This window comes from Agaricus bisporus, assembly GCF_000300575.1.
Source record: "Agaricus bisporus var. bisporus H97 unplaced genomic scaffold AGABI2scaffold_10, whole genome shotgun sequence".
Taxonomy (NCBI): Eukaryota; Fungi; Basidiomycota; class Agaricomycetes; order Agaricales; family Agaricaceae; genus Agaricus; species Agaricus bisporus.
Window position 1 is genome coordinate 135,834 of NW_006267345.1, and position 26,362 is coordinate 162,195.

Sequence of the window (26,362 nt, forward strand, 5' to 3'; positions counted from 1 at the left end):
GAGAGGAGAATGTACCCAGTTTATGAGGTCACTGAGACAGACGGAAGGCCATTAACAGAAAGGAGATCGTAGTAGCAAACATAAGTATGTATGTTTGATTGATGGTGCTTGCATAAGCCGTACGCGCGCCGAACCCCGGTGCGGCGGCCCGGGTATATACAGTGGCATCGACTATGACATGGCGAGCTGGGGCCGGGTCATTCCTCCCATAATCAGCCAAAAGTATTGTGCGTATCACATTATGAACGTGCGTTGTAAACTAACTTCGACATCACAGAACTTATCATCTCCTGCTCGTATATAACCTCGCTCAGCGACTGGTAGCCCGCTCAACTACTGGGCCGTTGCTATATCATACCCACCGTCGCCTTTTAGATCATTTCCATCAAGCATCATCATGTCCGTCATTAGGCGACTATTCTCTCGCCGCACATTAGCCTACGCAACAGGCAGTACCGCTCTTGCAACAGGAGGATTCTACTGGTATCTCAACTCAGGTCCGGCATACCCGTCAAGCAAAAAAGAAACCCGACGCCCGCCGCCACCATGGACGCCACCTTCCCGCGCAGAAATGCTAGCAGAACTACGCAAATCAGGTGAAAAAGGTGGAGAAGAATTCGATTTGTTGGTTGTTGGTGGTGGCGCTACTGGTGCAGGTGTCGCTGTTGATGCTGCTAGCCGAGGATTAAAAGTCGCTTTAGTCGAGCGAGATGACTTCGGTTCCGGTGAGTGATCCGTTTTAATATATGATTTTCAACTCACTCCTCTTTCCCATTAGGCACATCATCGAAATCGACAAAACTCGTTCATGGCGGTGTTCGATACCTTCAAAAAGCCGTTTTAGAGCTTGATTACGATCAATATAAACTCGTTCGCGAGGCACTGCATGAACGTCGAATATTCCTCGAAACAGCACCCTATCTATCCAACATGCTCCCAATCATGTTACCGATATACAAGTATTGGCAGGTTCCTTATTATTTGGCTGGATGCAAGCTATACGATATTCTTGCGGGCAAAGAAAACATGGAGACTTCGTACGTTATGAGTAAAGGCAAGGCTTTGGAGACCTTTCCTATGCTTAAAAGTGAGGGTTTGGTTGGCGCGGTTGTATACTATGATGGTACGGCATTTTTTTAAATATGAATTGGGTAGCTGACGTGTGTGATAGGCCAACATAATGATTCGCGAATGAACATCGCCTTGATCATGAGCGCAGTTAAACATGGTGCAAAAGTAGCCAACTACTGCGAAGTTACCGATCTTCACAAAAACGAATCTGGTAAAATAGTAGGAGCGAGCGTTCGTGATAATTTGACTGGTAAATCCTGGAACGTACGAGCCAAGGTACGTTCTTCACCTTTTATCCACCCTCCTCTCTAATCTTTATCAGGGAATGATCAATGCCACAGGTCCTTTCACAGATACCCTGCTAACTCTCGACAATCCTGCTCAAGAACCCATAGTCCAACCATCTTCCGGCATCCACATAACCCTACCCAACTACTATTCCCCACGCAAAATGGGATTACTCGATCCCTCTACATCTGACGGTCGTGTGATATTCTTTTTACCATGGCAAGGCAGCACCATAGCCGGTACAACCGATTCTCCCGCTCGAGTTACTCGTGATCCTAAAGCAAACGAAGACGACATACGTTGGGTCCTAGACGAAGTCCGATCATACCTCTCTCCCGATATCAAAGTTCGCCGTGGAGACGTCTTAAGTGCCTGGAGTGGTTTACGACCTCTAGTCAAAAATCCGGGTGCGAGTAGTACCGAAGGACTTGTAAGGAATCATATGATATATGTTTCTGAAAGTGGGTTGTTGACGATTGCTGGTGGGAAATGGACTACGTATAGAGCTATGGCTGAGGAGACGGTTGATAGAGCTGTTAAAGAGTTTGGGTTGGAGGGTAAAGTTAAGAGTGGATGTGTAACGGACAAGTTGAGATTGGTTGGGAGTGATGGGTGGAGTAGGAATATGTTCATCAGTTTGATTCAAACCGTGAGTTGCAATCAATCATTTCTTTATACTTTTTTTCTAATTCATTGCGTCTTTTTACCAGTATGGTCTTGACACAGATGTAGCGCTACATTTGTCTGGTAATTATGGTGATCGCGCATGGACAGTTTGTGGACTCGCGGAACCTACTGGCGAAAATTGGCCTTTACACGGGACACGCATCGTTGCCCAATACCCATGTACGTTTCCTAAGCATCTTTCAAAAACTGTCACTCACAAATAAATCAATTTCAATAAGTCCTCGATGCAGAAGTTCGCTATGCAGTCCGACACGAATACGCCGTCACCGCAATCGACGTTCTCTCTCGTCGTACTCGTCTCTCATTCCTCAACGCTCGAGCAGCTCTTGACGCTCTTCCACGTGTCATCGATATCATGACTGAAGAACTCAATTGGTCCAGATCGGAAAGAAATAAACAAGTCAAAAATTCTGTCACTTTTTTGATCGAGACTATGGGATTGGATGAAGGTTATGTTGGTGGTCATGATAAAGAATATGCTAGGAAGATCAAGGAAAGGGTTAAACCTGTGGGCGTTATAGAGAAGATGGAAAGAGGAGTTTGGTGGTTGAAGAAGAGTTTCGGCGGATTGGTTGGTGTTACGACTTTCGTTGCGGCGAATAATTCGGGTATAGGTATCGCGCCGTTGGCAGGAGGAGGAGGAGAAAAGTTACGAACGCTCGGAAGAGCGAGGTTTGAAGCTGGCGAGGTTGGAATTCTCAAATCCGTTTTTGAAAACCATTTGGCAGAAGAAGATAGCGAATCGAGACTCCCGACATCATCGATTTTAGATATCGTGAAACAAGTATCTGGATATGAAACTATCAGTCCTAAGGAATTCAATTATGTCCTTGATGAAACTGGGTTCAAAGGGCAGGAGGCGTTAGATTGGGAGGAATTTTTGGAAGTTTGTGGAGGTTTAAGAGAAGTTAGTTTCTCACCGGCATTGGTAAATGGACATCGGAAGGACAGAAGAGTAATACCTGTCGAAAAGAGTGGGGGTGGCGTGTAATTTCGATGGATACAACAAACAACAAGTAATAAATAACGACGAGGAAATACAGTCTACTTTACATACAGAATTTCAAAGATAGCAAAGCCAGGATAGCCCAAAACTGAAAGCAAAGAAAACCAGCAAAAAAGAAAACAGTCGAGCAATTCACGGAGTGACAACCATAGAAAACCTTAGATCTTTTTCGGCCCTCCTGCCGGTACCGGGACCCAGTCTATGTCCGACGGCGTCTTGTGCGAATCTCAAACTCCCTTTTCTCGCCCTTCCCCTCGTCGTATTGCGACGAAGATTTCCACTCGACTTTTTCTGGGGTAATCGGTCCCGTCCTTGATGAAATTCTCGCGAAGGAGAGTGATAAGTGGACGGCCGTGGAGGAGCAGCGGATTTCATGAAAGTTCTCGATTTGGTCTTGTGAGAATCATGAGTGGGGGGCATAGTAAACTTTAGAAAGCAGGACTTACACTGAACCATCTTTTCAATTTCAGGTGAGAGGGTTCCAGTGATTCGAATGACGACCAGCGCCAATGCGATGATGAGGGATCATTATCACCATAGTCGGCGGCCGTACGTCCCTTACGCGGGCGAGCCGGGCTATTCGCTCTGCTTGTTCCGGCTGTCGTGGCAGTGTGTGGAGGAGAACTAGTATCGCGAAGAGGTGAATCGGGAGGCCAAGGCGATACTGGACTCCGAGGATGGGTACGGAATCGGAAAGGATTAGGAAGAGTTAGTTTGAATCTGAATGGAAATTTAGATTTAGCTTCGGGTAGGATATCGGTATGGATAAAATCCTGGGTGTCATAGACACCGGGGTGATAGGCAAAAGGATCGTAAGGTGTAGGTTTAGGTCGCGTATGCTTGACAGCTGAAACAGGGTTAACATGGGAATGATTGGAGGTGGTACGACTTGACAATGAGAATACTCTGCTGAAAGGAGAGAAATTTGACGTTGTCTTTGTCGCTGCCGTCGTGGTAGTCGTTGGCTGACAGTTGCGGATGAATTTGTGCACCATGAGTCAAAATGATTGTAGTGGCCCGGGAAAAAAAGGGAATGATGAGCGCTACATGGCAAAATTGTTTGATACGACATACAGAGGTCATAACGGGTCTCAGGCCTGTTGCCATTCTTTGTCCTTGTCGCACGACGTCGCCTCGGTCAATGTGTCCCCGGTCACCAGTATTGACGCCTCGAAGGTCGACCTCTAGCCTTTTTGGAGGAGGACTGCAAGAACCACAAGGCGACTGTTCAGCCTGAAGTATTGTAATTGGCTCGGCGAAAAGGTCGAGAGAAGAACGGAACAGCGCACTGATTGTTGATCATGAATATTTAAATTACAATATCTGCTGTCAAATGGAGCCTTGTACTGGGAGACGGTTAGCAGTTTAGCCAAGGGGGATGAGATGACGGTGTACTTCATTGGCATAAATGTATCCTGCGGCGTTGCTGTAAGGGTGGCTCATGACGGTAATTGGGCAAGAATGCGGCGCGGAGACCTTGATGGGTCTAATACCCGGTGGGAGGACCTCGAACTTATGGGAACGAGGTCTAATAATAGCACTATGATTAAGGCTGTGCAGGTGTGATGGTTTGTAAAGTTCAATTCCATCCTTCTACGTAGTACAAGCATGAGCAGTAGTCGCCAGACACAGAACACCCAGGCGCCTGCTCAACATCCTCGACGGCGAACGCATCGTCCAGCATCCATATCTGAGCTCAAGCAAAAAGCCTTGTCGGTCGAGTTAGATCTTACCCAAGAATTCAAACGATGCCTCAAAGAAACGGAAATGTGGCGTAACAAGGGCAGAGATTACCTGGAAAAAGGCGACCTCGAACGAGCATTCATGCTCTTCGCCAGATCTGCTACCATGGCACTCGACACCCTCCCTCTTCACCCGCAATACATGACAAATTTAAAGGAACATCAACGTCAGAATCTCTCTTGGGTAAGCAGGCTCCGTGCCTCTGTGCCTTATTTGTTCTAATTCAGCCTGTAATTAGCATGGCCAGGAAATCCTTGATCAAATGGGAGAAATCAAACCCGTTCTTGTGCACCGATTCAGCGAGTGGCGAACTGCTCATCCAAACGAGCCCCTTGCACCCCTTGACCGTCTCGATAACGAGGATCCGGAAGAAGCGGATCGGAATTGGAGCCAGCGAGAGAGGGCAAAGGCTGAAGAAGCCGCTCAATTGCGACGCCAACAAGAAGACACGCAACGACATGCAGACGAGTTCCGCATGCTACAACGTACATCGTCTTCTCGTCCTCAACTTGATCGACGGAAAGATAACGCTCTCAACTCTGCTAGGCAGGCTGCGAGTACGCCGCGATACAACCCGCCTGAAGCGGATCACTCTTCCTCTCGCCCACCGATCGCAAACGGCTCGCACGGGTCTCAAAGTACCATCGTCGTTATGCCCGAGCCATCGGCTAAACGTGACAGGGACGAGAAGAGAAGAATAGAACAAGAAGGTATCAAGAGGAGACAACAGGAAGCAGAGGCGGAAGCTCAGCAAATCCGCCAAGTAATCGCAGTCAACAATACCCTTCCCCATGGCCCACAACACCCACAACAACCAGAAAGTAATTCGATTTCAACCCATTCCTCTGCCAGCTCTTTCGCCACCAATGCCTCGTCGCAGTCTTCTTTATTCCCGCAGAGTCAGCCATCATCTCTTGCAACAACTCCCGCTTCTTCATTTCATCATACTCAATACCAGTCATCACAACCGCCGCCAGCTACACACCACCCATCCGCAGCTACTGTACCACCAACCACACCTGTTCGGACGACCACCCAAGCCGACCCGTATTATCCTCAAACACCGAATACGCAACCTCGAAAAGGTTTGGTCGAGGCGGACGTCTCGGTCTTATTCCCTGGCTTAAGTCCTGTCGACGTCAATAGAACTCCCACAAGGGCTACACTACGCGGGTAAGCGGACCTATTTAATTGAAAGTAGCGAACATCTTACTAACAAGTAATCCACCGACCTCGACTTTCTATTTTTAAACCTATTGCCACTATTCATGCCGTGGAATGATATCCGCTTTGTCCTTCGATTTTCATCGCAATTGATTACCCCGACGCCGGTACCATTGGGTGGGTAATATTCTTAGCTTCGCATCCCCTTCCACGACAACTTCACCACCACCACGGAACTCCGTTACATCTTATCCTTCTCTCATGTCGCCACATCAACAAAAACAAGGATATCACCCTTCAGATGATTCAATGTTTTTCGCAGATATGAGTCGACTCTCACTTAACGATGATTCCTATCCTAGCATTTCAAACGTATTCAGTGGTAGCAGCAACGTGGCTGCTTGGGCACCCGAAGCAAACAAATCCGCAGCGGCCGCCGCTGCGGCCCAATTCAGTCAGAAAATGATGGACGGTGGGGCGAAATTGCGGAAACGTAGTGGATCCACCAAGTATAATACACCTGCTCCGCTCCCCGCTGGTGCTCAACCGCCACAATCAGTTCCCCCTCAACAGTATATGCCAATGCCCCGACCACCGCTCTCCGCAATCGCAGCTGCAGGGAGGATTCCTATCTTGGGTCCAAAACTATCATCAGCAGGGACGACTGGCAAATACGTTCAAGATCGGAAACTCAAGGCGACTGTTCTGCCGCGTGAAACGCTTCCTAGATTTTTGGCAATTGCGAAATTGAATACCTCATTGAATAGAGAAACGTGTGGGTTACTTTTGGGGAAAGAGCTGAAACCTGGAGAAGGATCTCCCAATTCTCGTGGTCGTCATCGGTTTTCGAGTAAGACTGAATACGTTGTGACAACGCTTCTGATACCTAAACAACACGGAACGAGTGATATGTGTACGATGGATGGCGAGGAGTTGGTGTTGAGTTTCACGGAGGAGAGAAGTTTGATTACATTAGGATGGGTACGTTTCTCGTTTTACTGACATTTCATCGCGTGTCTTATTGATGTTTTGTGTACAGATCCATACCCACCCATCGCAATCATGTTTCATGTCATCCGTCGATTTACATACCCATTCCGGTTTTCAGAAGATGTTGCCTGAATCAATAGCTGTCGTCTGTGCACCGCAGTCCAATCCCAAGTATGTGAATGCTTAGTTCTTGTTTATTGTCATCATTGACACGCGGTTTCCCTCTCGTAGTTTTGGAATTTTCAGATTAACAGACCCTCCCGGATTACCCATCATACTTAACTGCAGAGAAAAAGATGCGTTCCATCCTCACCCTGATTTACCTATATATACCGTACGTCCATCTACTTATTCTACTCTACTTTTTTCCTCAAACGGTGATTTTCGTAGGATGCGGACAAGGGACATGTACAGATGAGGGATACCCCGCTCGAAATCATCGATCTGCGTTGATCTAATCATCTCCTCGCCTCCCCAACCTTTGATCCTTTCCCATTTGGAAGTTGCACCGGGTATGCCACCAAAATAGCTTTCATTTCATTTCATCCAGCATGACGTCTTGTTGTACATTATGGATTTCCATGCCTTGTTCATTCATCGCACAAATTTTTTTTCTTATGCAAAGGTGTTATTACCCCCCGTCTCTGTGTCGATTCTTGGGATCTTTATTTAATGTGTCTTTGTACGGACTTCGTTCCATCTACAAGTAGGATTCATAACAACATATTTAATTACGGAGTTCTCTCTTCACTGCTACCGATTTGCATGAGCCCTTCATGCTTTAATTACCTGGGCTGATTAGTACTTGCTCTTTCGGCTATACTAGTTCTGAAAAGTCGGTTTGTATAAGCATTTTTCAGCAGGAAACAAAACGGAATGTGTCATCCTTGCTCATTTAATGGGGGTATTTACTGATTTGTGGGTCGATGAGGCCCTTTGAAATGAATTTGCGTCACTTCCCTTGCGCCGGCTATTTTATGTTACGTACTCAGCAACACATCTAGAATGGAATCAGCCCGTTATGCCAACTTTACACTTTAGGCTCGTAGTGGATCTAGATTGGGTGTTACCTGGCGTCGCGGCCATTGGAATATAAGGCGTGTGGGAGGGCCTTAAAATACCCTTATCTAATTATGTATCTTTTTATTGTCGAGTAAATCACGAGTTGATAGAAGTTCTATAACAAGGATAATAGGATGCGGAGGTAAAGGGAAAAGGAGATATAGGTATGAGTGTGGCTTGATATGACTAAACTAACTTAGTAGTAACGACTGGAATGTGTACGTGCGGATCCGATAAAGTCCATGGTTGGTATTGTAAAACTATTATATAGTACCAAAAAATAATTTGTCACTAGTTCTTGATTCTTCAAGACAGAGAGAGAGAGAGGAGATAATGAGAGTACGTTTCATCAGATAAAAATGAATGCTTTTTAAAAAATGTGGGTCCAAGATTCATATCCTTAATTATACCAATCAAAGAAAGACTGAAAAAGAAACCGAAACACAAACAACCCGAACATGAAAGGAAAATAGAAGGAGTGTCCATCGTCAAAAAGAAAGATACGAACTCTATGCCTGAGCTAAAAGGATCCTGTCAATCGTAGCATTAATCATATTCTTGCGTGAAGTCAAGTCCATGCCAAATATCTCTTCCAGTTGTCTTCTAACCTCCCTCTTCGTCACCGTATTCAGATCCGCCGTCCTGAGGATGTTCTGCACAGTACGTTCAATCTCCGAATCAGACGGCAACAAACTACTACCAGCGCCACCCATTTCGAACCCTTCTTGGCTGGCCGCAGGGATGGGCATATCAAGGTAGTTGGTCACAGGACGCGAAGGCGCAGGTTGATGGAAGGAATTTGTATATTGATGGAAGGAGGCAGCGTCATTCAAAGGATGATGGAAGGACTGAGGGGTATTACGACCAGAGTTGTATCCCGGAGGTGGCAACATGCCGAATTGCGAAGGCGCCGGCGATTGAGTACGGGGCTCGTAGTAAGTCTCGCGGCCATAGATAGATGCAGTATGAGACTCGGCGTATTCCGCCTTGCCCTTTGTTGGTGGAATCCACGAACCAATACTATGATTCGACTCTTTATCCCAAAGCTCGTTTTCCTATTCAACACCTCAGTTAAAAAAGGACGCGAACGCATTCTAAAAAACCACTTACGTAGTCATTCCAAGATTTGAGAGGTATAGCCCGTGGATCAAACTTGCCTTCATCCTAAAGACAACCAAATCTCGTCAACTCCAATCAAATAATCAATTCCAACGAATAGACTCACATGAACAACAAGTTTCTTTCCAGATTCTCCCAAGACAATACGAGTTGACCCCAAGAGAAATCATCCATCTCCAGAACGAATAAGAGGAAGGAAGAACGAGAACGCCGGAATAGCGAGGATATAGAAAAGCATCCATCCAACCATGTCCCATTTTCTTCTCAACACGAACACGAGTGCTGAACACCATAGATGGCAGCAATCATGATAATAGAAATGGTAGGCACCGCCTTCCCTTCTCCAGCCACGAGGTATATGAGGTATACGATCTAAATGAAAAAAATCAACAACGGGTTAACACAAAAAAGTGAAGGACAACTTACATAAGCAACGGTAACAGGCTGCGTAATCGTCGACAACAAATCAATCATAACCACAAACCTCATCGAGAAACAACAAAATCCACACAACTGCTCCAAGAAAACAAGTTCCCCAAGGTTATGCACAGTCGAATTAATCCAACGCCGACGTTGAGACAACAAAACCTTCCAATCATCAGGAGCAACAGTATACGCATGTGCATCCCTAATAAACTGCGTCTTGAACGTCGGGAAATGTTTGAGAAGTAACGTCGTGAGGTATCGATCTTCACCAAGATGCAAGAGGTTCTTCATATGCAGGGTATCCACACGATTTTCCGAATAGTCTTGAATCATTTGGTTCGAGATCAAGAGCGGCTTGTGACTGTCGGGCGTGCGTAGGCGGTATAAAGTGAAACAACCGGGTAAACAAGTGACGGATCCAAAGAGAGATTCGAAAGCCTTGGCCATGTGGTGAGAAATGAAGTATTCATAAACCTAACACAAGGTTAAATATCATCCCAATTCTAAAAAAACAGACAGCTCAATTTACCTGCATCATCGTGATCAAAGACTGCTTAGCATTGGCCAACTCCGTTTCACCACAAACACCCAAAACTTTCTTATCATGAATCATACTGTGAAATAACGTTATCAGTCCGCCCGCACAATATCAACAATCAATATGAAACACGCACGCAGAAATCAACCGATTGACAGACAAAGGATCAACCGTCGTATCGGCATCAACCATGAACAAATACTCGTAAAAAGTCGGGTTGACACCAATAACATTCTTGATCTGATGATACATCTCCAACTCCATCGGATTCATCGGCGAATTGAAGTGAACCTAAAAAGAAGGTAAACACACCATTAATCTCCCACCAAAAAAAAAATCCTCACCTTGTTCAAGAAATGCATCAACAACATCTGCGAATCCCGTTTCCCCCTATTCCCAGGTCTACTCCTCTCCGTCGGTTTCCCCATCTTCACAATAACCATATACGGCACCACATGTCCCGAACACTCATACAACCCCGAATACACCTTACCCATATTATGCTGCTTCGCCCCCTCTCCCAAACTCTGAAAACTCAACGGCTCCGGATCCAAATTCGGATCCGCCCCCAAAATATCCAACACAATCCTCGGCGTAGGCCTATCATTCCCAGACCCCACAATCATCCCATCACAAATAATCACCATCAACTTCCTCTTATCATCATACTTCATCTGCGCCAACGAATCAATCGTCCTCCTCAACGACAAATCCCCCTCCGTATAACAAGGAACCTGACAAATCACAAATTTATCATGATCCTCCGGCGCGCGTTCAGATCCAAAATTGATAGAAGCAATAAACTTGAACCCGATAATCGAAACCATCATCACCGAAAGCGCCAGCAAGATATAAGTCGAAAACAAACACTGCGGCGACTCTCGACTATCCACCTTCCCAATCAAAAACAAATTTCTCAAACAGACTTTCTGTCTCGCCTTGATCGCCGGGTCAATATTCAACTTGTCCAATCGCTTCGTAACATCCGATCCCCCGAAATCCGTAAACAGATCCAAGATATTCTGCTCCATAAATTTGGTGTCCGTATTCGGAGGAGCTTGAGTCCCAGCAGGCGCCGCAGTAGCCGGTGGACTACGCAAATACGACGTCACATCATAAACGAATCCATTATAGATCGCCACAGCATTCCCAGACGACGCCATAGACTTGACTTCCTTGGGCGTATAACCGATGAAACCCCTTCGCGCCGTATACCGCATAACGACCATATTCTCGAAATACCAATCCGGCCTCGAATCGTTCGTAAAAATACGGAAATCATGGTATTGCGCATTTTCATCCGTGACGTTGGCCGAAGTGAGAGTCACATAGGGCGAGACTTGTCCATCGATACCATTACACAAAGCGCTGACCTAAAACCCCAATTAACCATCTTGTTTTCGACAAAAAAAAAAAAAAAAAGAAATCAAAACTTGCCTGAACAGGGAACAAATTATCTGCCTGAGTCCCTCCATACTTCATCAAACTCTTCACCGGCACAACCGGTACCTTACTCAAATGCACCGTCGCCAAATGTCCCAAATCAAACACCTCCCCCCTAATCCCCACAAACACATTATTCGGATCATTCTGCATACTATGACTCTGCAACTCGCTCTGGTTGAACACATGTTCCGTCGGACAAATCAACACTCCCAAAACCGCAATCACAAACACCGTACACCCACACACAAACCAAATCATCAAATTCAGAGCCAGCTTTTCTCTCCAAGCCTGCCTCACATCCATCCTCTTCATCCTCCCAAACCATGTCAAAAACGGCGACGGAACCCACCACGTCAACAACCAACAAAACGCAACCCACCGCCTCCTAGCCGCACTCTCCTTAATAACCTCCGTCGTCTCATTCTCCGCAATAACCTCCCCTCCCAAAACCTCTTTATCAGCCAATCCCCGTTTATCCGTATTCTGAAACATATTCCTCGAAGGCGCATACGACTCCGATCCGAAATTCGATACAGAATCATCTCGATTGGATGTAAACCGACTCCTCCCATCAAACTCCTCACTTCTCAAAGACTTGTTTTCATCGTAATCGTCGTCATAGAGATCGGCACGTTGGAATGGCGATGCATTAGCTACCAAGGGTAATGCTTGACTTGAACCATTGGCGTTATCACTATATGCTCCCCAATTGACGTCGAGTTCTTCTCCAGGACTACGATAAGGAGCATAAGGATCGGCCATGCCTCTAGGATCGAGACCGGCCTCCGCCTCAGCATCACGAATACGATTCCTCTTCTGTTCTTCGACATCCCTAGACCTCAATTGATCTTCAAGTAATGGAAAGCTCTTTGCGACAGGAACACCTTGGAAGGATTCAACATCTCAGAACATCCAAAAATAAATAACAATAAAAACAAACCTTATGTTGACCAAGCACCAAATCTCTCTCCCCAAGTCCAAGCGCCGTCTTCGCCTGAGCAGCCCTCTCCCTCCCATCACCCTCCATAACACCAGCACCATCCAACCCCTCCCTATACCTCTCACAAAACTCCTCCGGAGTCATCCCAACTTCAAGCATCACCCCACACCTCTTCGCAATCTCACTCAACCCACTACTCCTCACCTGCCCCTTCACACTTCTTCCCTCCAATTGATTCGGCAATTGCGAATCATTGGGATTAATACAAAACACATACCACGTCTGTGTTTCTTCGAGTGTTTCAAACAAAGTGTCCAGTGCCGCTCGGAATTCTCCAGCAACACATGGGGATGTGGAGCCATTAGGATGAGAAGACGAATGAGGGTGAGCATTTCCACCTTCCTCTTCATCCTTTTCATCGATATCAGGAAACGACGAGTCTTTAACCGCCGGCATTCTCTTTATAGTACCCTTCCTCCTCGTCGAGGGAGCACGCATAGGCTTAACAGCTTGCTGAGCCGAAACAATCGTATCCTCATTCCTAGGATGAGCCTGCGTCGCAATCGCCTTGTTCGAAAACAATCCTTTCACAAAAGGATTAATCGAACCCGTACCCATTCCATCCATACTCATCGGCACACTCCCATCACCGACGCCACGTAAGAGTGAAACAAAATCAGGATTGATAGCATCAAGGTTCCGTTCCAAGAAATTTTCAGACGAATAGGTTATGGCACCATTATAGTGATTGACGGTGAATGTGGGAAATCCAGACCTATCAATAGAACCGGCTTTGAAAGACGAATGATTCCCCCAACGTTTCTGGAACGCTTCCACCATGGTATGATCCGTCTTCTTGGGTATACGGCGAGCTTGATCATCCATGATATGCACCAAACCACCAGGATGAGTTTGCAAGAGGCGAATACATTCGGCATTATCAAAATAGGGGATCTGGGGGACGAGATGGGAGATGCCTTCGATATTGTATTCGTTGACGTGTGCCTCGAACAAGCGCTTCTGGATAAAGTGTTGCAACCGTTCATTGGCAAAGTTGATGCAAAATTGATCGAGGGAATTAGGTCGGCTAGTCATATTTTGGGGACCGGGTAAATCAAATAGCCCGATAAAGGTGGAAAAGTCATCCTTGCAAAAGCGCTGATTGATGTGCTCGTTGAGCCAGGCAAAAAGAAGGGAATAAAGCGTCTTGGCAAGGTCATCACGGTTGTCAGAAGCGCCATCAGGATCGAGGAACACAGTACACAACTCCTTCTTGACCATTTTGGTCTTGTAGGAGAGCGCCGACTCTAAAGCGGGAGCGGAAATGCCCAAAAAGTCCGCAACGATTTCTAAAACATCAGTGTTGCGTACCACCGCGGCATCTTCATTTCGATGACGATCGATGATAAATTCAAGGTTTCCGAGATGGAGGATAGCGGCGATCAATTGACATGTTTGGGCAACGTGGCGTTTGGACATGCCAATGGTCTTGAGACCGACTTTGAGTTGATCGAAACGAAGGGCGTCGTCATCACGACCGACTTGCTGGCGAGCAGCAGCGGGACCCCGATGACCCAGGTAGCGATAAGTGGTTTTATCATGAAGATGAAGGTGCTGTCGCTCCTCAGGAGTGGCGCCAGCAGTCAAATAATAAAAAATATGAAAATTCCTCTCGCCAGAGGGGACAGCAGCAACGCGGTTGCGCTCAAGGTAATAATCGAGGGTTTTGATACCACACAGTCGTCCACGGTCGGTGAACTGGAGTTCAGTGTATTTTCCGAAACGGGAGGCGTTGGGGTTGAATAGGGAGCGGGCGTTGCCAAAGGATTCAATGACGAATTCGGCGGCGGGGACTTGGGAAGCGAGTTTGGAGCCTTTTTTGCCGGGATTGCTGACGCTAAGCTCGAGTAGGGTCTTGATTGCGAGCCGTCGGTTCTCGGACTTGCCGCTGCCGGATTCTCCACTAAGAAAAAAAAAGGGCATGTTAGACCGAGACGAAAGCGGACTGCAAGGCCGATAGAGAAGGCACGAAGGCTTACCTGAAGAGGATAGCTTGGTCCTGGGTCGTTCTGCGCATGTGGTAGTAGGCATTATTGGCGAGCTGGAAGATGTGAGGGGGTAGTCTGTCCTCGCGAAAGGAAGTGTCTCTATATTCTGCAGCATACTTGTGAAGGACCGAGTCGGCGTTGGAAGAGACGTATTTGTGGGGGTTGAGGGCAACGAGAGCGGCCGAGCCAAGGGCGGTGTAGATGGAGTCGGCCATGAAGCGTTCGCGGAGACAAGCGACGATAAAGTCGTCAGAGACATGAGCGAGCTGAGCGATGTCCGTCGCCGCCTCGAGTTTCTGGTGCGCGCTCATCGTCGACTGGCGGGCCATGCCTGCCTCCTGAAGTCTTGTAGCAGAGAAAAAGGAACGGACACAGCCGCGTGTGAAGTCAGGTCACATGCTTATTCACACGGGGTTATGGTACATCTGATTCTGCACAGCCTCCCGGCGCACGCTCTGGCACATCTTCACCAACTCCTCCACGTGCTGCCACCGCTCCACCTCCCGCGACTCCACGTGGCCCGCCACCCTTTCCAGATATGGAAACAGCCGGTCCATCGCCGGCGCCAGCCGCGTTTCTCGCCGCCGCTCCCACGGCTCGTCCGGCCCCGCTACGGTGAGTACCCGCAGCCGGTGCACCGACACCGTCGTGTCATGCAGCATCGTAAAGTCGGCCGTGTCCAGCGGTATGGTCAGCGAACGCAGCGCCGGGCATTGCCTTGACAACGTCTGCAACGATATCACCGTCGGCCGGCGTATCCCGCTTCCCATAAATGGCAAATGCAGCGTCTCAATGTTCGGCCACGATTCGGCCATCTCGGTGATATTGGCATCGCCAACCTCGAGCGCATAACCGTCCAGTTCGAGATGCCGGAGATTTGAGAGTTCGAGCAGAGGTGATATCGTATTCATGGAAATTCTGGTGGAGGCGGGTATCGTCGTTTCGTCATCGGAGCCTGGTTCTGTCGTATGCACCATCCGGATATATGTCAGAGTGTTCTTCCATTTGCGAACGAGAGTCCCCAATAAATCTTTTCGATCCACTATCCCCACCTCATCTGTCGTTGAACCTTCGAGTCCTATCCGTTTCAACTGTGTCGTCCCGATAGACAGTACGAGAGCCTTGATAAACGACAACGGTGCCACAACTTCCAATTTCGTCAGTTCTTTGAACCCAAGTTCTTCTCCCTCCTCCATATTCGAGAAAACCAACACACCACCACTCCCATACAATTCACTCACACTCAACAACCCACTCTCTTCCAAATCCAATTCCAGTTCCTCCAACCCAGGTATTCTCCCTAGACTTTTCACCACCTCCAGATCCACATACCTCCCCATCCCGTTCACAATTAAACTCTTCAGACTCATCAACCTCCCGATATACATCAACGTATCCTTCGTCAACCCTTCTCCCACCAACTCCAACCTCTCAATTCTCGCTTCCTCACATATAAGCGTATGCAAAAACGTTCCAATCAACTTGTCCTCCACCCCCGTAATCTTTTCGAAATTCAACTCGCTCAACGACGGCGTCAGGAACAAACAAATCGACGATATCAAAAAGTCGTCTTGTGATATATGTGGGCATTTGAGGTGACGCAAAGAGGGCAAAAGAGGAAGTCTTCGAAGTTGGGCGATACGAAAGTAGACGTGCATGGCAATGTCCAATGAATCTGGATCTCGAGAATAACAGAACGATTTCACTCGACGAGCATACCAATCGAATCTATCCCAATCCGATTCACTAATCCTTCCTCTCAAAACCTAATATAAAATATAATTTCATTGACTTTCCATAAAAATGAAAACTCACAAAGGTAGAATCACTTCGATAAAAAGCCGGCAACAACTTGAACAAAGGAAACAATTTATCCAAACTCCTCCACAACCTATCCAACGCCGGTTCCATAAACGTCCTACACGTCAAAGCCGTCGAAGCCAACACACTCCTCCTCAACACCACCTCCTCACTTTCCAACTCCCATACCCTATCCACCGACAAATTCTCTAAAATCAACTCCAAAATATCAGGGTTCGTCAATACGGCATGAGTTGGGTTTTCTCTTTCGCGGAGATGAGGATGAGGATGAGGTGAAGGGAGGGTAGTGAAGAAAGACATGGAGGATGTGAGTGATAACGATGAAGAAGGAGACAAATCGTTAGTCGTACTACTCATACCCTAATAAGAATCTCAATAAAACAAACATATCAAACATCCTGCACTGGAACATACCACACGCGAGATTGATTCTTGATCACTTGAAAGGTGACTCGGACTTTCCCGATCATCGATTCGCACTTTGATAACACAGCCACGTACTTAATTTTTGTGTTGTCGACCATGAGCTCGCAACAACCGGTCACGCTGACCACCCACACCGCCTACCCCCTCCCCACCCAAAAATACCTCATCCCCACTTCATGGAAACGCTACCACCTCTCCCAACTCGTCAACAAAGCCCTCTCCCTCTCCCAACCCATCCCCTTCGATTTCATCATCCGCGACCAAATCCTCAAAACTTCTTTAGGAGAATGGTGTTCTGAAAATAATGTGGGCGAGGTATGTTGTCCGGGTAAAAAGTCTTTTTTTTTGTTGGGTGATAATAACATGTATATTTTTTTTTCTTTCGAGGGTTAGGAAGAGACACTTGAGATTGAATATGTTGAATCTGTATTGCCTCCTCAAAAAATGTCGGATTTTCCACATGATGATTGGGTATCCAGTATCATTTGCGATATACAAGGGTATATATCTTTCTCATTTCCCATCCTTCAACCATCCACTCATTTTTTTTTGTTGTTGTTACAGATGTCTCATCACAGCTGCCTATGATGGTCATATCCGCGCCTTTGACTATTCCAAAAACATGTTGACATCAGCACCTGTACATAGTGCACCCATCACATCATGTACCATCGTCCCATCTACCACTACCGACGACACCTTAACAATCGCATCAACCTCACACGATCTAACCGCCTCTCTCTCCCACTTCAAAATCTCTCCCTCCTCAACTCCCTCCTCCAACCCAACAACCATTCTCGCCACCCTCCACCTTCACACCTCACCCCTCTCCTCCATATCATCCAACACTTCAGGTACCCACCTCTTAACATCCTCATGGGATGGTTTAATCGGTCTTTGGGATACCACCATCCCTATCACCGACGAAGTACCCAACATCAACGACGACGATGGCCATGAGAAAAAGAAGAAAAAAAGAAAAACAGAAAACGAAATAAAACCACGTCGAAAAGCACCTATCAACGTCTTAAAAAGTCATTCCGGCCGTGTTTCAAAAGTCGTTTTTGGCGAAACGATAAACTCAGATATGGCTTACAGCTGTAGTTTTGATTCTACAATTCGAATTTGGGATATTCAAAATGGTGTTTCGACTCACACCATCGTATGTTAATTTTTTAAAATTAATTTCGATAACTGATTTAGATTTTTTTTTGAATAGACGGCTGCGGAAAAACCGTTTCTTGACCTCGCAGTCTCTCCAGATGGTCGTCATGCCCTCTCAACATCCACAGACCGTACCCTAACCCTCTACGACCTCCAATCCAAATCCACACCCCAATCCACTTCATTCCTCCACCCCTCAACACCCTCATGTCTCTCCCTCAGCACCAATGCCAATCAAGTCGTCACAGGCGCTTACGACGGTATAGCACGAATTTGGGATTTGAGAAGTACGAAAGATGCTATGACGAGTTTTAAAATTGGGGGTAGTGATGAAGATGGGATTGGGATGAAAAAGATTTTGGATGTGGATTGGAAGAGGGGTGTTGTGGGTGTTGCGGGTGAGGGAGGTGTGGAGGTTTGGAGAGTTGGGGAAGAAGCGAGAAAGTGATTGAACGGTTCATAATATAAAATAGTGGTCTATTCTTCGTCGAACAAACTTCGGACAATATGACCTACTTGCTACTAGTAACAACAAACCATCACCCTCCTCCAGCACTTAACTGGGATGTGGAATAGCTGTGTAAGTTTAATTCCACAGTTCGAATCTGGGATATCGAAAAACGGTGATTCTATTTTTTTTAAAAACTCCGTTTTCAGTCGACTCAGTCGTAACGGCGGGGAAACTTGTTTCAAGTTGTACCACACAGTCTCTCCTATCACACGACATCCACTGATTGTACTCTCACACTTTACGACCCTCCTAACAACTTCCTTCCTACCTCTCCTCAGTCCCAACAAGTAATCAAGTCATCACTGGCGCCTACGGCGGGTGTCACTCGAAATTTGTGATTTTAAGGGGACTTGAAGAGTAAAAGTTCGAGATAGCGTGAAGTACGATTTTGGATGTAAATTGGAAGATTCAAGGGTTGAAGACCAGTACAGTATCAATTCATCTAGCTCTTAACCGAAACCCATATCGAGCGTCAGTGCTCATATACATACACGGCGTACTCACCATCAAATAAAATCATGAACCCATCTCGAGTACCATTCAGAAACATTCAAAACAAAAATAAAAAATGATGCATCAGCATACTATTCTACGCTTATCATTATATTAAAACTAGTCACCGTCGTACAATTTATATTATGAGATTATTACATGAGACTGCTGTGAATCCACCTTTGGCTGCTTCCTCACTGGCTGACCATCGGGCAGTATATCTTGCCCGACAGGGACATAATCATTATTCTCTCCTTCTCCCCGTGTCCGCGGTCGCTTTCTATGAGATTCTTTTGGCAAGCTCTCTTGTTGAGCTCCCTCATTGTTGGTAAACTCGAAATTAGGAACATCGCCAGAATCAAAAGCTGTTTTGATACCTGAGAACGCCTTATGGGCTATCTCGTAAACCAAAGCATATGATGCATAATCGAGCATATGCTCCACGCTGAATGTGTCCGTATAAGACCATACAAGCACATTTTGGTAATGAGCGAGATACACGGCAAAACAGGCAATCTTGGAATGTAGGTGGCTTTCAAGGTAGTGTTGGAGATCCCGCGGCCCCATTCTAATTATGTCCTCACGCTTCCGACTGGGGTGACTTGCGGGAACATAGACCTCGTCAAGGAATTTTCGGCTCCTCTCATCCTGCGGTAGGTATTTGGCAAGGATATACAGAGCGACCCACAATAGGGACTCTAAATCGTGTGTAAAACGGAATTTCGGCCGGAAATTCGATCGCAGCGACCGAGTTGACGTGGCAGGTGATACTGCATAGCCAGTTCGAAAGTTGAAGTTTCGATTCACAACGGGGGGCGGGCTGTAGAGGACCATTCCTGCGTGTATCTCACGCGCCATGAAGAAAGGGGTGCCCTAAAAGGAAGGTAAGCAAAAATAGTAGGGTAAGATAACAGACAAAGACATACTATCTTCGGATCAGGACTTAGTTCGCCTTCCTGAAACACTTTGGCATATTCGAAGTCACTGAGTTTTCCCCTCATAAATCCATCTGACTTTTCTACCAGAATGATGTTACCAGTACTAACATCCCGATGGACATAGCCAGCAAGATACAAAAGTGTGAGCGCTAGAAAGAGATGAACAATAACCCCATGTGAAAGAGACAAAAAACGTACCAATAAGGGTGTCGGATAACCCTTGCAAAGATGATGCAAGATTCGTAGCCGCATACAAGGGTCGCCCGATTTCCTTGTATACCAGACGGTAGTGCTGCTTGACCCTGTACTCCCGGGGTGCTGACGACTTGAGCCTGTTCCAGATGGCCTTCCGCCGTTCAAGATACGCCATCTCCAGTAGGAATTGGGTGGTCTGAGTCGATTGGGACCCAGCATTCCCTGAGCTTGTCTCCTCCCGTTCTAAGGGCACTAGGAACTCTGGTACACATTCCGCTGACGGTAGTCGTGACTTCGTTATCGCGAGCTTCATATCACATTCGATCTCCATGAAATAGCCCTTGTAGTTACCCGTATCGAGGAGTTCTTCGAATAGTTGCCGATTGCCAGTTGGATCCGCCCAATCGAGAACATTCGAATTCCGCTTGACCCTTTCCTTGACTTCAGCTAGCGCGTTGAAAATGCCATCCAGGTTGTCCTTCTCAGTCCTCGACCCCTCGTCTAGCCAACAGTCCTTCAATGCTACCTCCCTCCCTCCCTCCTTCTCCTTTCTATGCTTGTTGCCATCGTATCCCTCCACTTCAACGGCTTTCCACACCCGCGTTTTTCTTCCCGTGATACCGAGACTTTGCGACGTGAACAACGATTTTATGGTCCTGAAGTATCGTGTTTCACCCTCCGAGACGACCTCGTACACATACTGAGTTTCATCATCATGTAGTACTCGGTGAATAGTCGGGTCGTACCCGATTTCCTCTCGAGTAGCGTACAGGAGGGAAAGGAAAACGTGGATGAAGGATTTGATGTCCTTGAACAACCATATGAGCACGCTTGAGGTAAACATGTATTCTCCGCACCTTTGTGAAGTCAAAAGAAGTGGAGACAACTGTATGCGATCGAGAGAAATACCATATTGACATCATGGTATTCTCGATGGTGAACTGGAAAAGGTCTGTGAGTATGATTGCACTATAACATGTAGTTCAACAACATACACCATACATCCACGTTCGGCGCGGGTCAGTGTTTAGGACTTGGGAGGTGTCTGTAATGAGATGAAAGCGATTCTGCTCGCAAACTCATCTGTGAATATTTCACATCCGCTTGAGCATAATGCACTGACCCGAACATTATCCTTGACATGCTTCTTAAACTCTGCCACAACTGCAACGTCTGCGAGGTCGACCTCCGGACTGCAATCTCTGTGGTCGAAGTCTTCTGATTGACTGTCGAATGCCCGCACAGTCAAATAGGCATCCACTCGAAGCTTCGTCCCTTTTCTGATTCCAGACGTAATCCCCTTGTCATCGTAGCGGAGCGTAGCAGTGCGGTTGACCTCCCTCAGTTGTTCCCTGACTTTCGATTCGCATAACAAATTGACTGTGTCCTTCAATTTCTCGAACATATCCGTCTCGGGTCTTTCAGCGTTCATGGGCTCGATCACGAAGTCTGCAACGTCGCCTTGCTTCACTAGAAGCGGACTGTGTTCTTCGTCCTCCACATAGAGAGCGTACACGCTGTCGACAATGTTTGCCGGTACCTGCCAAGGAGCATAATGGCCCTGGAAGTCCTCCAGGCTGCATTGAAGTATTTCATTCATCAATTTGTACGCGATGACTTGACGGAGGTCGGTGAGAAGATCTTCACCAGATATTTCAGAAATGTCTCATACAGGACTCACATGGCGTACAATGAATTTAGAACTTCTACTCGTTGACGTTGCTGTAGTCGATGGTGAGGTTGCTGAGTCAAGGAACTCGCGTAGTTGCGTGTGAGGTCGGAGTTTTGAAGATGTGATTTATCATCACCTTCGTCAGTAAAAACCCTCAAAATCAACATAAGCATGAAAGAAGCTTGAAGTCGATCTCTATTGAAGCCTAGGTGATTTTGAAATGTCTCAGAGACAGTGATGAAAGGATGAATAGAAGCGCTATGGATGGACGTCAATGAAGATGAGACAAAAGTTCCTATAGGGGTAACGGCCCGGGCAACTAACATTTGCTGTAGCCCGCGTCATCGCGACGCCATTCAGAAACAGGTAAAAAATAAATAAATACATGCGTCGGCATACTGTTCTAAGATTACAATCATACTGAAATTAGTCACCGTCATACAATGTACATTATGAAATTATAACATGAGACTGTAGTGAACTCATCGTCTTCCCTCTCTTCGGCTGCTTCCTCACTGGCTGACGATCTGGCGTTAAACCGTGCTCGACAGGGACATAGTCATCATCCTCCCCTTCTCCCTGTGTCCGTGGTCGCTTTCGTTGACTTTCTGATGGCAAGATCTCTTCTTGAGCTCCCGTGTTGTGGGTAAACTCGAAATCAGGAGCTTTTCCAGATTCAAATGCTTTTTTAATACCTGAGAACGCCTGATGGGTGAACTTGTAAACCAAACCATATGACGCATGGTCGAGCATATTGTCCACGCTGTATTTATCCATATAGGACCATCCAAGCACACTTTTGTAGTGAGCGAGATACACGGCAAAACAGGCAATCTTTGAATGTAGGTGGCCTTCAAGATAGTGTTGAAAATCCTCCCGCTTCATTCTAATTATGTGCAGACGCCTCTGACTGGGGTTACTTGCAGGAACATAGACCTCGTTAACGAATTTTCTGCTCCTCTCATCCTGCGGTAGGTATTGGGCAAAGATATACAGAGCGACCCACAATAAGGACTCTAGATCGTGCGTAAAACGGAATTTCGGTCGCGTCAACATAGTTGACGTGGTAGGCGATACTGCATGGCCATCCTCAGTTTGGAGATTGAAGTCATGATCCAGGTCCTGGGGCGGGTTGTAGAGAACATTTCCAGCATGTATCTCATATGCCATGAAGAAAAGAGTACCCTAAAATGGAAGTAAGCAACGATAGCATGCTGGGCTAGCAATCCAAGACGCACCGTCTTCGGGTCAGCACTCGGTTCGCCTTCCTGAAACACTTTGGCATACTCCAAGTCGCTGAGTTTTCCTCTTGTATTGCCATCGGAGCCGTCTACCAGAATGATGTTACCGATACTAACATCCCGATGAACATAGCCGGCAAGATACAAGAGGGTGAGCGCTTAAAAGATGTGAGCGATCACAATGCAATAACGACAAAAAACGTACCAATAAGGGTGTCAGCTAATCCTTGCAGTGACGATTTGAGATTCGTCGCCGCATTTATGGGTCGCCCGACTTCCTTGTATATCAGACGATACTGTTGCTTGGCCCTGTATTCCCGGGGTGTTGACGGCTTCAGCCTGTCCTGGCGAGCGTTCCGCCGTTGATGCGCCATATCCAATAGCGATTGGGTGGTCTGAGTCGATTGGGACCCTGCATTCCCTGAGCTTGTCTCCTCCCTCTCTAAGGGCACTAGAAACTCGGGTACAGGTTCTGCTGATGGTAGTCGTGCTTTCGTTATCGCGAGCTTCGTATCGCATTCGATCTCCATGAAATAGCGCGTGTAGTTGCCCGTATCGAGCAGGTCTTCGAATAGCTGCCGATTGCCAGATGGATCCGCCCAATCAAGAATCTTCGGATCATCCTTGACCTTTTCCTTCACCGCCTCAAGCCTTTCGAAGATTGCAACCAAATTGTCCTTCTCAGTCCTGGACCCCTCACCTAACCAACAGTCCTTCAATGCTACTTCCCTCCCTCCCTCCTTCTCCTTCCGATACTGCTCGCCCTCGTATCCCTCTACTTCAACTGCTTTCCACACCCGCGTCTTTCTTCCCGTGATGGAGAGAACTCGCGACGTAAACAACGTTTTTTTGGTCCTGAAGTATCGTGTGTCACCCTCGGAGACGACTTCGTACACATATTGAATTTTGTCCTTGTGTAGCACTCGATGGACAGTCGGATCGTACCCGATTTCCTCTCGGGTAGCGTACAAGAGGGAGAGAAAAACGTGGATGAAGGATTTAATGTCCTAGAACAACCATATGAACACGCTTGAGGTAAACATGTATTCTCCGCACCTTTGTAAAGTCAAAAGGAGTAGAGACGACTGTATGCGATCGAGAGAAATACCATATCGACATCATGGTATTCTCGATGGTGAACTAGAAGAGGTTTGTGAGTATGATTACACTATTATATGTAGTTCAACAACGTACGCCATACATCCACGTTCGGCGCGGGTCATTGTTCAGGATTTGGGAGGCGTCCGCAACGAGTTGATGGCGGTTCTAGTCGCGAATTCATTGGAAACATTGTCAAGCACATAAGTGTGAGTCACTGACCTGAATCCGATCCTTATAATGTTTCTTGAATTCGGCCGCAACCGCCACGTCGGCAAGGTCGACCCCGTCCGGGTTAGGATCTCTGTAATCTCCATCTTCTGGCCGTCCGTCCAGTCGCTCGATCAGACAGGCATCCACCCGGATATTAGTCCCCTTGATCTCGGATGACATCGTATCGTAAGGACAATCTTTGTAACAAAGAGCGGGTGTGCGGTGGATCTCTCTCAGCTGGCTCTCGACCTTCTGTTCGCATAGTGAATCGACGATGTCCTTCAAGTCCTTGAATACAGAAGGCTCTGAACTTGTGCATTTCGTGGGCTCGATCTCGAAGTCTGCAAACACCAAGCCACTTGGCGCGGTATCTTCGTGGTCTTGCTCTATTATTTTCACCAATGGCGGCTGGCGTTCCTTGTCCGCCACGTAGAGATCGTACACGCTCTCGACGGTGTGTACCGGGACCTCCCAAGGAGCATAGTGGCCCAGGAAGTCCTCGAGACTGCACTCGAGTATTTCGTCCACCATTTCATCCGCAATGACTTGGCGGAGGTCTGTGAGACGATGCTCTCCGCCCGTGGACTTGCCGTACAATTCTGTGTCACTGCGTCATGATCATGATCAGTGCGTCAAACATTTCAACATATGTCACGTGGCATGTTACGAATAGAGAACTTGCGTTTTGCGATGTGTTTTGGACGATTCGCTGCCAGTAGCCATAGTCTGCAGCGAGGAAGGCTGCAGGAAATCCGGATTAATTGTTCTTATCCCAGATCACATAATCGATATAAGATTTTAGACTCGGTGCGTGCTTGGCTTTCGGCCGCAATCATCGCCGGCCTTGTGGACTTATGATCGACCGACAAGCGAGAGATAAACCGTTTCAGGAAGACAATCAGCCGCGTGCGTCTGCAAGGCAAACTAAATACGGCCCAAATCAATCATGAAGCGCATTTCACCTTTCATTGTGGCTTTCTTAGTTGTGAGTTCTATACATGCAAAACGGCAGCCTCTATCATCTTTCGCAGCTCGTTCACAAAGGCCTATTCCACGTAAGGATGCCCACGCAATTTCATTGTTTACGGGAATATTGTTAGAACTAAGTACGTTGGGAAAGTGGTGTGCTATGAAGTTTGAACGGCGTCTGCGAAACTTTCCTGTCCATTGGCCTCTGGGAATCCTCATCCGCCACGATACGTACTTTAACCTTCACCCACCACAACCATATTCAGTTCAGTTACAATTATGCATCCTGTTATACCTTCATGCCGAATCCTGCGTCGCCCTCAGTCCAAATGGCAACCGGGTCATGACTGGCGCTTATGGCAGAGTTGTTCGAATTTGGAAATTATGTTTTAGTATGAAGATGTTTAAGGTGGATTGGAAGCAGGATGTTTTGGTTGTCGCGGAAGGTCGAGACGTAGAATTCGGAGGTTGGAGAAGAAGCAAGTAAGGATCGAACGGGCTTTTGCCCACGCGATTCCTCTGTTGAAGTCTTTTTCATCTTTTTTAGCGGTGACAATATACATGCATCTTTTCTTCATGTCTCTGTTATCTCACAAAGATAGCTGTATAACGTAGATTAAGAATACTTCTCAATCGCCTTATACCTCTTCGGTTCTTGCCTCGTGAGCAAGGGAACCTAGATATAGCCCAAATCAATCATGGAGCGCAATTCGACTTTGATTATTCGTTATTCATAGTCAGGCTTTGAATATTGTTACTACATCGTTATGAACATTTCCCGATCACCTTCTTCCTCTTCGGCTCGTTCCTCGTGGGCCGACCTTCAAGTCCCGCAATCCATCCCCAGTGTTTGTGGCATCGCCACCATCGTCCCGCTCATCTTGCATCCGTTTCCTTTTTCGCGGATTCAGTGGTTTCCTTTTTCGTGGCTTCAGTGATTGCGAGCTTTCTTCTTGAGCTCCCATGTCGCAGGTAAAGTCGAAATCAGGCACAGTGCCAGACTCGAAGAGCGTCTTGATACCTGAAAACGCCTCATGGATGGCTGTATAAACAGAAGCATATGACTCATGCTCGAGCATGTGCTCCACATTGTA

The 26,362-nt window shown here is 46.9% G+C and overlaps 8 protein-coding genes across 8 annotated transcripts; 4 read left to right on the forward strand and 4 right to left on the reverse strand.

Annotated features, from left to right (window-relative positions):
* Positions 1-198: 198 nt before the first annotated feature.
* Positions 199-3,037, forward strand: AGABI2DRAFT_180270 (hypothetical protein; the record flags this gene model as incomplete). Its single annotated transcript, XM_006455001.1, has 7 exons — positions 199-227; positions 278-725; positions 779-1,123; positions 1,172-1,347; positions 1,394-2,008; positions 2,070-2,205; positions 2,265-3,037. The coding sequence occupies exons 2-7, from the start codon at positions 398-400 to the stop codon at positions 3,035-3,037; spliced, it is 2,373 nt and encodes a 790-aa protein (XP_006455064.1). The 5' UTR covers positions 199-227; positions 278-397.
* On the reverse strand, positions 3,021-4,512 carry AGABI2DRAFT_194756 (hypothetical protein). The gene is made up of 5 exons (XM_006455002.1): positions 4,448-4,512; positions 4,342-4,398; positions 4,127-4,285; positions 3,499-4,017; positions 3,021-3,445 (listed from the first exon to the last, which is right to left on the reverse strand). Exons 1-5 carry the CDS (start codon positions 4,493-4,495, stop codon positions 3,185-3,187), a joined length of 1,044 nt encoding a protein of 347 aa, XP_006455065.1. The 5' UTR covers positions 4,496-4,512; the 3' UTR covers positions 3,021-3,184.
* Positions 4,513-4,660: 148 nt separating this feature from the next.
* Positions 4,661-5,972, forward strand: AGABI2DRAFT_121015 (hypothetical protein; the record flags this gene model as incomplete). Its single annotated transcript, XM_006455003.1, has 2 exons — positions 4,661-4,978; positions 5,034-5,972. 2 exons carry the CDS (start codon positions 4,661-4,663, stop codon positions 5,970-5,972), a joined length of 1,257 nt encoding a protein of 418 aa, XP_006455066.1.
* Positions 5,973-6,541: 569 nt separating this feature from the next.
* On the forward strand, positions 6,542-7,402 carry AGABI2DRAFT_75898 (hypothetical protein; the record flags this gene model as incomplete). Its single annotated transcript, XM_006455004.1, has 4 exons — positions 6,542-6,940; positions 6,999-7,120; positions 7,181-7,283; positions 7,340-7,402. 4 exons carry the CDS (start codon positions 6,542-6,544, stop codon positions 7,400-7,402), a joined length of 687 nt encoding a protein of 228 aa, XP_006455067.1.
* A 976-nt stretch (positions 7,403-8,378) lies between these two features.
* AGABI2DRAFT_187535 (glycosyltransferase family 2 protein) lies at positions 8,379-14,839 on the reverse strand (the record flags this gene model as incomplete). The annotated part of the gene is made up of 11 exons (XM_006455005.1): positions 8,379-9,066; positions 9,122-9,175; positions 9,237-9,251; positions 9,419-9,502; positions 9,557-10,030; positions 10,086-10,170; positions 10,231-10,385; positions 10,439-11,467; positions 11,532-12,407; positions 12,481-14,443; positions 14,520-14,839. The coding sequence occupies 11 exons, from the start codon at positions 14,837-14,839 to the stop codon at positions 8,521-8,523; spliced, it is 5,601 nt and encodes a 1,866-aa protein (XP_006455068.1). The 3' UTR covers positions 8,379-8,520.
* Positions 14,840-14,932: 93 nt separating this feature from the next.
* AGABI2DRAFT_209334 (hypothetical protein) lies at positions 14,933-16,649 on the reverse strand (the record flags this gene model as incomplete). The annotated part of the gene is made up of 3 exons (XM_006455006.1): positions 14,933-15,718; positions 15,770-16,294; positions 16,344-16,649. 3 exons carry the CDS (start codon positions 16,647-16,649, stop codon positions 14,933-14,935), a joined length of 1,617 nt encoding a protein of 538 aa, XP_006455069.1.
* A 210-nt stretch (positions 16,650-16,859) lies between these two features.
* AGABI2DRAFT_226337 (hypothetical protein) lies at positions 16,860-18,375 on the forward strand (the record flags this gene model as incomplete). The annotated part of the gene is made up of 4 exons (XM_006455007.1): positions 16,860-17,090; positions 17,169-17,275; positions 17,340-17,937; positions 17,995-18,375. Coding segments are annotated over exons 1-4 (1,305 nt in total), but the record flags the coding sequence as incomplete, so codon positions are not given.
* A 1,608-nt stretch (positions 18,376-19,983) lies between these two features.
* Positions 19,984-24,230, reverse strand: AGABI2DRAFT_209340 (hypothetical protein; the record flags this gene model as incomplete). Its single annotated transcript, XM_006455008.1, has 3 exons — positions 24,183-24,230; positions 24,045-24,128; positions 19,984-20,883 (listed from the first exon to the last, which is right to left on the reverse strand). The coding sequence occupies exons 1-3, from the start codon at positions 24,189-24,191 to the stop codon at positions 19,984-19,986; spliced, it is 993 nt and encodes a 330-aa protein (XP_006455071.1). The 5' UTR covers positions 24,192-24,230.
* Positions 24,231-26,362: the final 2,132 nt, after the last annotated feature.

Excerpts from the sequence above, each read along its gene's own strand:
- AGABI2DRAFT_194756 (XM_006455002.1), bottom strand. The coding sequence starts at position 4,495 with ATGAGCCACCCTTACAGCAACGCCGCAGGATACATTTATGCCAATGAA. Across the intron at positions 4,399-4,447 it reads GATACATTTATGCCAATGAA|TACAAGGCTCCATTTGACAG; the intron begins GTACACCGTCAT and ends ACCGTCTCCCAG. Across the intron at positions 4,018-4,126 it reads TGAGACCCGTTATGACCTCT|CCAACGACTACCACGACGGC; the intron begins GTATGTCGTATC and ends CGCAACTGTCAG.